Below are 13,311 nucleotides of genomic sequence, written 5' to 3'. Positions count from 1 at the left end.
AAAGCTGCTGAGAATAAATCTTAAAAAAGCCCCCATCGCCTGACCAGGCGGTGGCACAGTGGATAGAGTGTCGGACTGGGATGCAGAAGACCCAGGTTCGAGACCCCAAGGTCGCCAGCTTGAGCGAGGGCTCATCTGGTTTGAGCAAAAGCTCACCAGCTTGAGCCCAAGGTCGCTGGCTCCAGCAAGGGGTTACTCGGTCTGCTGAAGGCTCGCGGTCAAGGCACATATGAGAAAGCAATCAATGAACAACTAAAGTGTTGCAACGCGCAATGAAAAACTAATGATTGATGCTTCTCATCTCTCTCCGTTCCTGTCTGTCTGTCCCTGTCTATCCCTCTCTCTGACTCACTCTCTGTCTCTGTAAAAAAATAAATAAATAAATAAAAATTAAAAAAATAAAATAAAAAAGCCCTCATCACAAGCCCTGGCCAGATAGCTCCGTTGGTTAGGGCATGACCCATGAAGGTGTGGGTTCAATCCCCGGTTAGGGCACATACAGGAACAGATCAATGTTTCTGTTTCTGTCTCTTCTCTTTCTAAAATCAGTAAGTATTTTTCTTGAGTCCTCATCACAAGAAAGAAAATTTTTGTAAATATGCATGGTGATGGATGTTTAACCAAGCTTACTGTGGTGATCACACTGCAGTATTATGTTGTACAACTGAAGCTAATAATGTTATGTCTATTATACTTCAATATAAAAATAAATTTTTAAAAAATAAAATAAATAATGTTGAGATCAATAAGGTTTTGGGGGAGGTAGGGCCAAGGAAAAATTCTGCTGAGATATCACACAAAGTGAGTGACTGAAACCCAAATAAATGAAGCAATGAGGATTCCTATTATTCCTAAGAAACAAACTCTCTTCTCACTAGCCCCTCTTCAGTGTGACTCAGCACATAATAAAGCTCACAATGATCCAGCAATTAATCTCACATCACAACAGTCAGTGGTAGAAGTAGAACCAAAACTAAAATTTTAAGAGTGGGGTAGCTCTAATCTGCTTAAAAATGGCACCAGAGGCAGGTGATGATCATTCATGCACAAGTAGTCTCCTATGAGAAAAAAATTAAAGGCCAAAACATGCAAATCACTTCCACCTTCCTTTCCTTTCCTGCCCTCCCTCCCCAAAATGTTGGTTTCCAAATAAAAGAGTAAAAGAGTAGTTGAGAGGAAGGGGATTCCATACAGAGGCATCAAGGGCACAGTGCTGACTGAGGTGGGGGGCAAAGTGGTTGGGGTTTTCATTACACTTAGAAAATAACTGACTGGGCAAATAAGTAAATATATTGAGACTAATGGAAGTCAGGAAGGATTCTCAGTCTGAGAAGGGATTTAAACATGAAAATGGAAAAGTTAGAAAGAATCTTCATATATTGAAATGTGTGAATCCACAGGTTTTAAATATATAATATAGAGGCATATGTACTGTATATAAATATAAACATATTTACATACATGTGCACACACATAGCTTCTTAGCTCTGTAGCTATGTGTAAACTGAGCACTGAGATTTTGGTTTGTAAATACCATCCGACACTAAAAAAACAAGTTCTTCTTAGAGAACTTGCTGATTCCAGGACTGGGGTAGTAAAGCACGAGATGAGCCTTTGTTGTGCCATAGGAAAGAAAGGCTTCAAGAATGACCGGGGGGGGGGGGGGGGGGGCCTGACTAGGCGGTGGCGCAGTGGATAGAGCATCGGACTGGGATGCGGAAGGACCCAGGTTCGAGACCCCGGGGTTGCCAGCTTGAGTGCGGGCTCATCTGGCTTGAGCAAAAAGCTCACTAGCATGGACCCAAGGTCACTGGCTCGAGCAGGGGGTTGCTCATTCTGCTGAAGGCCCGCGGTCATGGCACATATGAGAAAGCAATCAATGAACAACTACGGTATTGCAAGGAAAAACTGATGATTGATGCTTCTCATCTCTCTCCGTTCCTGTCTGTCTCTCCCTATCTATCCCTCTATCTGACTCTCTCTCTGTCCCTGTAAATAAATAAATAAATAAATAAAAATTCTTTAAAAAAAAAAAAAAAAAAGAATGACGGGGAGACATCAAAGGGCACAGTAGCCAATCTGAAGAAGCTCCCTTCCACTGGTTAAATCTAGGATGATTTGCATTTCAAAGTAAATAAAGCCTGGCCTAAAGCCCATTGAAAACAACAAAAACATGAGATTTTTTATCTACAGTAGAATAAATGCAGAAGGAATCACAGTAATAGACAATCATTTAGTCATAATAGATAAATCAGGCAAGAGTTATCAACGGATGCTAAAGCTGGTGGTTATAGGCTTGATGATCAAAGAGACTATCAGTATAATATTAAAATATCTCCCCATAAATTGCTAATAAAATCAATGGGGAAATGGTTTAGACACAAACTTCGGACTAACTGATCAAAGCTAACATTACCAGCAGTATCAATATTGTTTACCTCCTTACATAAGACTCTGCAATGGGCACAAAATCACTTCTGTGGTATTCCTACCAAGAATGGATGACCTGATCCAGTCATAATACTAGACAGACCGAGGTGGAAGGTCAATCTTCAGAATGAAAGACCTCTGCACTTTAAGACTCAGTCACAGCCTGACCTGTGGTGGCGCAGATGACCAAGCGTTGACCTGGAATACTGAGGTCACCTTTTGGAAACTCCGAGCTTGCCCTGTCAAGGCACATACAAGAAGCAACTACAAGTTGATGCTTTCCACTCCTCCCCCTCTTTCTCTCTAAAATCAATAAATAAAATCTTTAAAGAAAAAAAGACGCCTGACCTGTGGTGGCGCAGTGGATGGAGCGTCGACCTGGAAACACTGAGGTTGCAGGTTCAAGGCCCTGGGCTTGCCTGGTCAAAGCACATATGGGAGTTGATGCTTCCTGCTCCTCCCCCCTTCTCTCTCTCTCTCTCTCTCTCTCTCTCTCTCTCTCTCTCTCCCCCCCCCCTCTCTATAATGAATAAATAAAATAAAAGAAAAAAAGACTATCAGTCACATACATGAGAATTAGATTAAGAATGAAAAACTGTTCCAGCCTGGCCTGTGGTGGGACAGTGGATACAGCATCAACCTGGAACATTGAAGTTGCCAGTTCAAAACCCTTGCCTTGCCCAAACAAGGCACATAGATAAGTGAGTTGATGCTTCTCACTCCCCCGACTCCCAATTTCTCTCTCACTCTCACCCCTCTCTAAAATCAATAAATAAAATCTTAAAAAGAAAAAAAAAAGCAAAACTGTTTCAGACCGATGAAATGTGACAACCAGAGGCAACAAGTGGTACTGGCTAGGATCCTAGACCAAAAAGGAAAAATTGTTGGAATGGCTGGCGTCATTTGAATGAGGTCTATAGATTGCGTAGTAGTGTTGTACCAATGCTGATTTCCTGACTTGGAGGACTGTATGGTACGATGCAGGAGAAGGTCCTTGTTTGGGGGGTGCATACATTAGAAATTTTAAGAGTAACAGGATATCTTGCCGGAAAAAAACAAGACAGAGTTAATGGAGCAAATGTGACAAAATGCTAACAATGGAGAATTTGGGTGAAGGGAATGTGGGAATTCTTTGTACTATTCCTGAAGTATTTCAAAATTAATGTTAAGGGGAAAAAAGAAAAGAATGCAGGAAGGAGAGAAGTGGACCTAGATGTGAAGAGGCCTTCATTCTGGGGTAGCAAATGCCATCTTTCCAAGGAGGTCTTCCTCATTACCCCTACCCCCATTACTCTCTATCCCCTCCTTTGCTATATATTTTGCTCATAATGCAGAATGAGCCATGATTGATGGTTGCTGGGGCTGAATGATGGGTACGTGATATTCATTTATTATTTTTCTACATTTGTCATTTTTCTAAGGTAGAATTTTTTAAAAACATATCTGTAACACATCACTCATATAGTAATATATATATGTACATTTTATTGAAGCATTAAATAAAAGTATCTGGCCCTGGCCAGGTAGCTCAGTTGATTAGAGAGTCATCAGAAACACAGAGTTTGCAGCTTCAATCCCCAGTCATGGCACATAAAGAATCAACCAATGAACGCATAAATAATTGAAACAACAAATCGATGTCTCTTTCTCTCCCTTCCTATCTCTCTCTAAAATCAATAAGTAAAACTTAAAATAAAATAAAAAGGCCCTCGCTGGTTAGCTCAGTCAGAGTATCATCCCAACATGGCTAGGCTGCAAGCTTGATCCCCAGTCAGGGCACATAAAAGAATCAACCAATGATGGCATAAATAAAAAAACAAATTAATTTCTCTCTCTCTCTCTCTCTCTCTAAAAATCAATTTTAAAAAAAAATTAAAGTATCTAGCAGCAGGTCTAATAGTCACTGTAATTCCAAACTGTGATAAGCAAAATGAGATCTGCAACAACTGCAATGTCAAATATAAAAATACATCTGTATTTGTGCTGATGGTGAAATCACATGCACTACTCATGCTACCATGTTAGGACTACCATGATACCACAATCTTATAGTCAAAGAAAATATGAAATTCTGATAACAGATCAGTGAAAATAATGATATATCTTCCTATCCAAGTTTAAGTACCTCCTCTTAAATACTCGTCGACTAAATGATATAGTTTATAGTTTTCATTGACAACTCTAACATCCTTTGATATAATAAAGCAATAAACCTTTTAATCTTTATTTTAATCCTAGGTGACTTTTAAATAATCTTGAGTGCAAAAGAGCCTTTACTGCAGACAGCATAATTTTTTAAAATTAATTGTTGAGGCCCTGGCCGGTTGGCTCAGTGGTAGAGCGTCAGCCTGGCGCATGGGAGTCCCGGGTTCGATTCCCGGCCAGGGCACATAGGAGAAGCGCCCATCTGCTTCTCCACCCCTCCCCCTCTCCTTCCTCTCTGTCTCTCTCTTCCCCTCCTGCAGCCAAGGCTCCATGGAGCAAAGTTGGCCCGGGCGCTGAGGATGGCTCTGTGGCCTCTGCCTCAGGCACTAGAATGGCTCTGATTGCAGCAGAGCAATGCCCCAGATGGGCAGAGCATCACCCCCTGGTGGGCGTGCTGGGTGGATCCCGGTGGGGCGCATGCGGGAGTCTGTCTGACTGCCTCCCAGTTTCCAACTTAAGAAAAATACAAAAAAAAAAAATTGTTGAGACAAAACAAAATCTACCACCTACCAGTTTATTTATAAAAGACAAAAATTAACCTGACCAGGCAGTGGCGCAGTGGGTGGAGCATCGGACTGGAAGGCGAGGGACCCAGGTTCCAAACCCTGAGGTCCCGGGCTTGAGCACGGGATCGCTGGCTTGAGCAAGGGGTCACTCGCTCTGCTGTAGCCCCCCCCCCATCAAGGCACATATGAAAAAGCTGTCCCTATCTGTCCCTCTCTCTATCATTTAAAAAAAAAAATCAAATATTGTATTTTTTACAAAACATTTGGTATATAGTGATTTGTGTCCTTTTTTTCTGACAGAGACGAGTCAGAGAGAGGGACAGAGGGACAGACAGGGAGGGAGAGAGATGAGAAGCATCAATTCTTCCTTGCAGCTCCTTAGTTATTCATTGTTTGCTTTCTCATATGTGCCTTGATGAGGGAGTGGGCTACAGCAGAGCGAGTGACCCCTTGCTCAAGCCAACGACCTTGGGCTCAAGCCAGTGACCAGGGGGTCATGTCTAGGATCCCACATTCAAGTTAAATGAGCCCACGCTCAAGCCCGCAAACTCGAGGTTTCAAACCTGGATCCTCCGCATCTCAATCCGACACTCCATCCACCACAGCCTGGTCAGGCTTTTTATTTTTTTTAATTTATTCATTTTTGAGAGAGAGAGGAGAGAGACAGAACAGGGAAGGAGCAGGAAGCATCAACCTCCGTATGTGCCTTAACCAGGCAAGCCCAGGGTTTTGAACCAGAGACCACAGCATTCCAGGTAGATGCTTTATCCACTGTGCCACCACAGACTAGACCACCTGTACTCTTCTTAAAAATACTGTATATCTGGCCTGACCTGTGGTGTGGTGGCAGCAGTAGATAAAGCATCCACCTGGAATGCTGAGGTCTCTGGTTCAAAACCCTGGGCTTGCCTGGTCAAGACACATACAACAAGCAGGCAATGAACACCTAAAGTGAAGCAACTATGGCCTGACTTGTGGTGGCGCAGTGGATAAAGCGTCGACCTGGAAATGCTGAGGTTGCCAGTTCAAAACCCTGGGCTTGCCTGGTCAAGGCACATATGGGAGTTGATGCTTCCTGCTCCTCCCCCCTTCTCTCTCTCTCTCTCCTTTCTAAAATGAATAAAAAATAAAAATAAAAAAAATAAAGTGAAGCAACTATGACTTGATATGTCTCACTCCCCTCGCCCTGTAAAATCAAAAAATAAAATAAAAATCCTAAGAAGAGTACAAATGTACTAGTTTTTAAATCAAAAGAATAAATTGATGGGATGAAGGTTTAAAAAAAATCAGTCAATTTTTTTTTTTAAAGATGCTCATCTTTTTTTCCTTTTTTAATTTTATTTATTCATTTTAGAGAGGAGAGAGAGAGAGAGAGAGAGAGAGAGAGAGAGAGTCACACGGGGGGGGGGGGGGAGGAGCTGGAAGCATCAACTCCCATATGTGCCTTGACCAGGCAAACCCAGGGTTTCGAACTGGGCGACCTCAGCATTTCCAGGTCGACGCTTTATCCACTGTGCCACCACAGGTCAGGCAAATTTTTTTTTTTTTTTTAGATTTTATTTATTCATTATAGAGAGGAGAGAGAGAGAGAAAGAGAGAGAGAGAGAGAGAGAGAAGGGGGAGGAGCAGGAAGCATCAACTCCCATATGCGCCTTGACCAGGCAAGCCCAGGGTTTTGAACCGGCAACCTCAGTGTTTCCAGGTTGACACTTTATCCACTGCGCCACCGCAGGTCAGGCCAGAGTCAATTTTAAGAAGCAAAAAAACTATAAATGTGAAAAAGTATATATGTACTGTGCATAAACATAATAGAAATGTAACAAAGTCAATTTAAGGTGTAACAAGAAAATCTTCATTTCATTTGTCAATGTTCTCAAGTAATCCAAACTCAGCATCTAATACACAAACACAAAGACATACATATATATCCCTGAGAGTTTAATGCTGGACTAAAAACTTAGCAATACAAGCAATAACTTTCCCATTTGAATTTTCCCACAAATATTCCCTAAGTGTAAGAATTGGAACAGTTCATTATATAATAAATATCTTTAGATATGCTAGATATCAATTCATCTCTATACTCAAAATGAAATCTTAACTAAACCTAAGAATTCTCTAAACTTAAGTTATAGTTTTATGGAGACATTCATTGTGTGTTTTGTAGATGTTCATAATTTTCAACTTGGCAGATAGAGATACATGTAGAAGGGAAAATCTGAATATTGCAATACTTTACACCAAGAACATCTTTTCACTGCTAAGTATAAATATATTTCCACACAATACAACCAGTTAGATATCACACAAAATTTGTATAGTTTCTAATAAAATATTAAACATTCTATTTGGTTTTTACAATAGTGTATGCTGTTTTCATGCAAATTATGAGTAGCTGTAAGGCAAATAATACAGAAAACAAATAATAAAGGTTAGAAATTTAACTACACCTGACCTGTGGTGGCACAATGGATAAAGCATCGACCTGGAACACTGAGGTCACCGATTTGAAACCCTGGGCTTGCCTGGTCAAGGCACATATGAGAATTGATGCTTCCTGCTCTTTCCCTCTTTTCTCTCTCTTTCTCTCTCTATAAAAATAAATAAATAAAATCTAAGAACAAAAGAAAGAGCCTGACCAGGCGGTGGCACAGTGGATAGGTGGCACAGTGGATAGAGCGCCGGACTGGGATGGGGAGGATCCAGGTTTGACTTCCCGAGGTCATTCGCTTGAGTGCGGGCTCATCTGGTTCGAGCAAGGCTCACCAGCCTGAGCCCAAGGTGGCCAGCTTGAATAAGGGGTTACTCACTCTATTGTAGCCTGCCCCCCACCCTGTCAAGGCACATATGAGAAAGCAATCAATGAACAACTAAGGTGCTGCAACGAAGAATTGATGCTTCTCACCTCTCTCTTCCTGTCTGTCCCTATCTCTGTCACACACACACAAAAAGCTTCCAAAATGTGGCTTTTGTTGCAGTAGCAATAGAAAACAAATCGTGATATAATGCTTCATCCATAATAATAACTTATAAAAGTAGAAAACACTTCAAAAAAAGTGTCTCATAAATCAAACCTGAAATCTCTTCATAAGCATACCAAACAAAATGCTGGAACAATCAAGAGTCTACAATAAAGGAAGGTAGCTGGGAAAAGGTGGCCTCTACGCAAATCTAACAGCATCATTCTTCCTGGCACTGAGCCCTATGTTTTCCTCCAATCTGCCTGCCAGAGAGGTATTCTACTGAGGAAACAACATTTCAAGCATTCTGGGTTTTGTTCTGGTTTTTTTTTTTTTTAAGTTTTACTGATTGATTGATTGATTGATTTTAGAGGGGAAGGGAGAGAAAGAGAGAAACATCGATTTGTTGTTCGACTTATGTATATACTCACTGGTTGTTATATATTCCATGACCATGAATGCAACTCACAAGCTTGGTGTATGAGGTGATGCTCTTCTAACCAACTGAGCTACCCAGCCAGGACCTCAAGCATTCTGGATTAATTTTTTAATGCTATTTTCCAAGTTAATTTGGATTTTTTATAATTTTGTTGTTAAAATGTACAAAAGCCTACCATGAAAACATTCAAAACCAGGTTTCTAAACACAGAAAACTGGCTGGTTTCGAAAGAAATGATATAGCAATGATGTAGGCTACTGTGAGCCAATTTTGTTTAACTCTAAAAGTATCTCTGCTTATTGAGTATTGTAAGGACAAGGAAACTCTTCCATTATATCTTATATTAAGTCCCAGAAGTAAAGATATCCAAATATATGCAATACCATATAACATATATTCCAGTCCAAAATTTAAACTCAGGAAAACCACTGTGATAACACATTGAAAATTAGCAAAAACAAAATACATGTTTTAAATGAGTCTCATTCTTTGACAAAATTTTTACACAAGCTGCTACCTTGTTCAACCTCTGCATAATCATTAATTAACTTATCCTCTAAACTGGGGGATGAACTGGAAGAACCTAAACATGTGATTTACTTAAAAATCTGAAAATAAGATATAGCCAATTTTATATTTTTTAAAGGGTTCTATTCACTTGCTCATTTTAATTCAGGGAGTCGCCTATGCACACACCTCTGTCCCTCTTACAACTAAAAGACAGCAAGCAGTTGTTGTATAACTCCTCCCTTCCCCCTTCAATCCAGCTAACATACAAAGGAAAGGACTTTCTCTATTGTGCAAATCCAGTCCCTGAAATGGATCTTTGTTAACTAAAATCTGATTCAGAAATAGTCATTTAATTTTTTTTTTTGACCAGCATACTGAAAGCTGTAAAGATAATGAACACAATAGATGTATTCTTATTGCAAGAAGGTAAAACCAAATTTTGAAAAGGCTCTCATTACGTTTTAAAGGTCTGGTCTTTCTTCTGGCACAGAGGGGAAAAGCCCAGTCAGCATCCTTACCTCAATTTATTTTTTACCAAAACACAAATTTAAAAAAAAATTATTTTTTTTTTAGCTCACCTTCCACCATCCCCCTCAATCCCAAAATAACTCTAAGCTGCCCACATGCTCCCAAAACTGTCTGGTATAACCCTTTTTTTTTTTTTTTTGTAATCCAAACACTTACTACAAAAGCCTAATCAGTATTATGAGAATATTCATTTTTTAAATTTTATATACTGTATTCCCACTGTACAGCTCTTAATCCTGTAAAAGTTATTAGTTAATACTGTAATCAACAAGGGAAAAGGGTAAATGTAGGCAATTTAACCTCAGCTTTAATTTAGGTATTGCATGCTTTTTCCCATTTGAATTTCTAGAAGACACCAAAAATGAATATCCTTAAATTTTTCTTGCATTATCATTCTAGTACTATATTTTTATCTTTCACTTATTTATTCAGATTAAGTTGCCCTCTTGCTAGCCATCACGTTTTACAAAAATATTTTCTACAAGAGAGATAAAAGGCCTTGAATTCCTCCAAACAAGGTCCATTTGGCTCCACAGCTGGATCCGCAAAACATTTTTTGTATATGTTTAAGGATAAACAAGAAAGCAGAAATAGAGATTACCTGTTGGGGGTGGAAGGGAAGGATGGGAACTGGAAATCTCAGTGTCCGTTTGGAGTTACACTATTTAAACCAATTTGAATGTACTATATTTACTCAAAGAAGTAAATAAGTGTTTTAAAATTTTTAAAGCAGCTTTTAAAATAAAGAAGTTTCAGGGACACACGGTCTGCTTTAGGTTTAAGATAAGCGCTTTTATCAGTAGCATCTGCTTTAGCTCTGCAAAAGGTAAAATACTCCTTTAAATGTAGTCGTTAGCAACGTGCCAGCTAAACCCTCTTTAATACAGCAACGTTCCTCCAGACCGCCGCTTTTCAAGGCAGCTCGCATCCTCTGCCCCCTCCTCCTTCTGTGCATTCTGAGATCTGCTCTGCTGATTCCCACATAAAGTGGGTCCTGGCCGCCATTTTAGAAAGTCATTCACACAAGGCGGACCGCAGCACCATCCAGTTAAAACCTTCCAAAATTTGGACGATTTCCTCTTTCCTCTCCCTAACATCTCATCTTACAGAGGGGTCAAACTCCCCGCCATAGACACGTAAGGTCTCGAGAATCTGCATAATGCGAAATGACACGTCTGGCCACAGAACGCTGAAGAGCAAAAAGAATGCTGCAATGCACGTGTTTGCACGTCGGTGCATACAGATTTCCCAGGCAAAGAGAACATCCACAAACAGATCAAGTGACCACATCTAAGTGGCTTTTCCACTCCAATAAACCTGCAGCTAAATTATTTTTCTACCAAAACAGTGAAGATTGGGGGTGTGGGAGAAGGGGTGAAGCAGCTCTGGGGACAGAAAGTTCCCATCTGCTTCTGAATGGAGCCCGAGGTCTCCGCTCTATCACTGGCGAGAGAGGCGAGCTCTAGCTCGCGGCCTTCTGTCGCCTGGTTTCCCAGCACAGCGTAGTAAACACCCGGAGAGTCCCTGGAAGCGCGCCTCCCCCAGTCCTGCGGAGGACAGCAGGTTATGAATGGCCTCACTATTCCCGGCTCCTTTTCACACGCGGACACGCGCAGACGCGCGCTCCAGAAGTGAAGAACAGAAAAGGGAGAAAAAAAATATTTAATACCCCAGTAACAGCAACCACCAACAGAATCAATCAATAATCCCCCACTTAAAAGAGAGCGGGGCTCCGCTGCCGCTGCTTCCATTTCCTCCAGCAGGCTGCTCCAGAGCAGGCGACGCGATCTATTTTTCCCATGGTGACTCACTAATAAGAGCGCTCCATAATTTCCCTCACTGACTACATAGTAAGAGGACTTAAGAGCAAAGCAAACCGAAAACCTTCCAGGGTCTCGAATGCCGGGATAAACAGTAATTCTGGAAGACAATCAAATGTGCTCCAGTCCGCCTCAATGTGCACCAAGTGTAAGGAAACCGACGTTCTCGGCATTTTATATCGAAAGCTGTCACAGCGCGCACACATTTCACAAAGAGGACAAGCGCTAAATACTACCCGGACAAGCGCCGAGCGTTCAGAACACCACTCACTCCGACATTCCATAGACCAAATAATAACAACAACAACAACCTGGGAAGTCTTTTGGGTTTTGTTTTTTAAAGCCACGTCTTCTAACCTGAAGAGGCTTGCGTTTCCCTGACCACTAATCAGAGATGCCGGGAGGGAGGGAAACGCCGTCCCACCAAAGCCGGCTCCACAGCGCGGCGGCCCAGCCGCGGAGCTCCCCGGGCCGCCGAGCGCCGGGGAGGCGGGAACTGGCCGCTGGAGGGGGACCTGCCACCGCGCGCACCGTCCCCACCGCCTGCTCGCTCGGGAACCCGAGGCTGGAGGGAGGGAGGGAGGCGAACGAGCCGACACGGGCGCACAGCTTGTTTCCAGACGCCAGTCTCCCCACCCTGCACACACACGCCGCGCCGCGCACCTTTCGCGCGAGCTCCCGGAACCCGGCGTCTCCCGGTTCCGAGGGGTTCCGACACGGCCCACCGGGACGTTTCTGTCGGTGGGACCTGTCCTTCCGCACAGAGAGCCCTCCAAGTCAGACATTTCCGCGCGTCCGCACGGTGCGGGGCGGGAGTTGCTGCGGAACTCCGGAGTTGGCGCGAGGGACCGGCGGCGCGGGAAAGGGCTCGGGTCCGCGTTCGGGGCCCGGCCTGACCCGCCGGGCGCGCGGAGCCGGGGCAGCAGTACGCAAGGACGCGACCCCACCGCCGCCTTGCCGCCGGGAGGGCACCTTCCGGACGCCGGCTTCGCTGCGCCCGGACGACAGCCGCCTCCTCCCTGGGAAGGGAGCGGGCAGCCGCCGCGCCCGCTCCGCTGAGGGCCAGCGGGCACCGCGCGCCTCCCGCACCCGCCCGCGGGTCAGGCCCGGGCCCCCTCGCCAGTTTCGCGCACGAGGGGACGGCAACGGGCCGGAGCCGGCGTCGTGGCGGCGCCCAAGCAGAGAGCGCGGCCCCGGGCCTCGTGTCACTCACCGTTTGAAATGCTCGATGATCTTCTCTTCCCGCACATTCTCCGGTAAGTTGCCCACCCAGAGATGCCTGGTTTCCCGGACCATGCTGGGCGGTGTGCCGGCGGCCGCTGGTGCGGGTTCTCCCTCGCCGGCTTCGGGTGAGCCCGTCAGCGCTGTGAGGCGGGCACCGAGGCGGCGGCGGCGGCGGCTGCGGCGGTGGCGTCGGCAGCGGCGGCGGCTCCTCCGGCTCCCCCCCGTGCAGAGACCATCCCTCTCCCCCAGGTTCTGACTCTCCGGGCTCGCAGCTCCGCTCTGCCGCCACCACACACCCGAAGCCGACCCTCGCGCTCCGGCAGCGCATGCGCCCGGGCAGCGGCGGCGGGCGGGGGGAGCGGGGAGGAGGGGCGAGCGGGACCCGGGAGGCAGCGACTACGACGAAGCTGGCGCTGTGGCAGCCCGACGCTTCCCACCGGCGCGCGCCGCCCGCCTCCTGACCGCGGGCGCGCGCGCGTCCGACCCCCCCCCCCTCCCCCCCCCCGCGGAGACCGAGACGCCGAGTTCCTCACAACCGGCGCGCAGGCGCGTAAGGGGAGGGAAGAATGCTCGCGTGCTCGGTCCCGATTCGCAAGCGCGCATGCGCGCATGCGCGTGGGGAACCGGCCGCGGGGCGGGAGCCGCGCCTGCAGATGCGAGGGTGCCTTCCAGCCCGTGAAGCCGGGGTC

At 44.9% G+C, this 13,311-nt stretch overlaps 1 protein-coding gene across 3 annotated transcripts in view; it reads right to left on the bottom strand.

Moving 5' to 3' along the window:
* Window positions 1-13,029, bottom strand: part of SPEN (spen family transcriptional repressor) — a 101,759-nt gene extending 88,730 nt beyond the window's left edge. For all 3 annotated transcript variants that reach the window (XM_066375166.1, XM_066375167.1, XM_066375168.1), the window contains exon 1: window positions 12,612-13,029. In XM_066375166.1, the coding sequence (XP_066231263.1) occupies window positions 12,612-12,694 (83 nt within the window). In that variant the 5' untranslated portion in view covers window positions 12,695-13,029. The remainder of the gene's footprint in view (window positions 1-12,611) is intronic.
* Window positions 13,030-13,311: the final 282 nt, after the last annotated feature.

The sequence above is a fragment of the Saccopteryx leptura genome, chromosome 3 (assembly GCF_036850995.1).
Source record: "Saccopteryx leptura isolate mSacLep1 chromosome 3, mSacLep1_pri_phased_curated, whole genome shotgun sequence".
In the NCBI taxonomy this organism is placed as follows: domain Eukaryota; kingdom Metazoa; phylum Chordata; class Mammalia; order Chiroptera; family Emballonuridae; genus Saccopteryx; species Saccopteryx leptura.
This window is presented reverse-complemented; position numbering and strand designations above follow the sequence as displayed.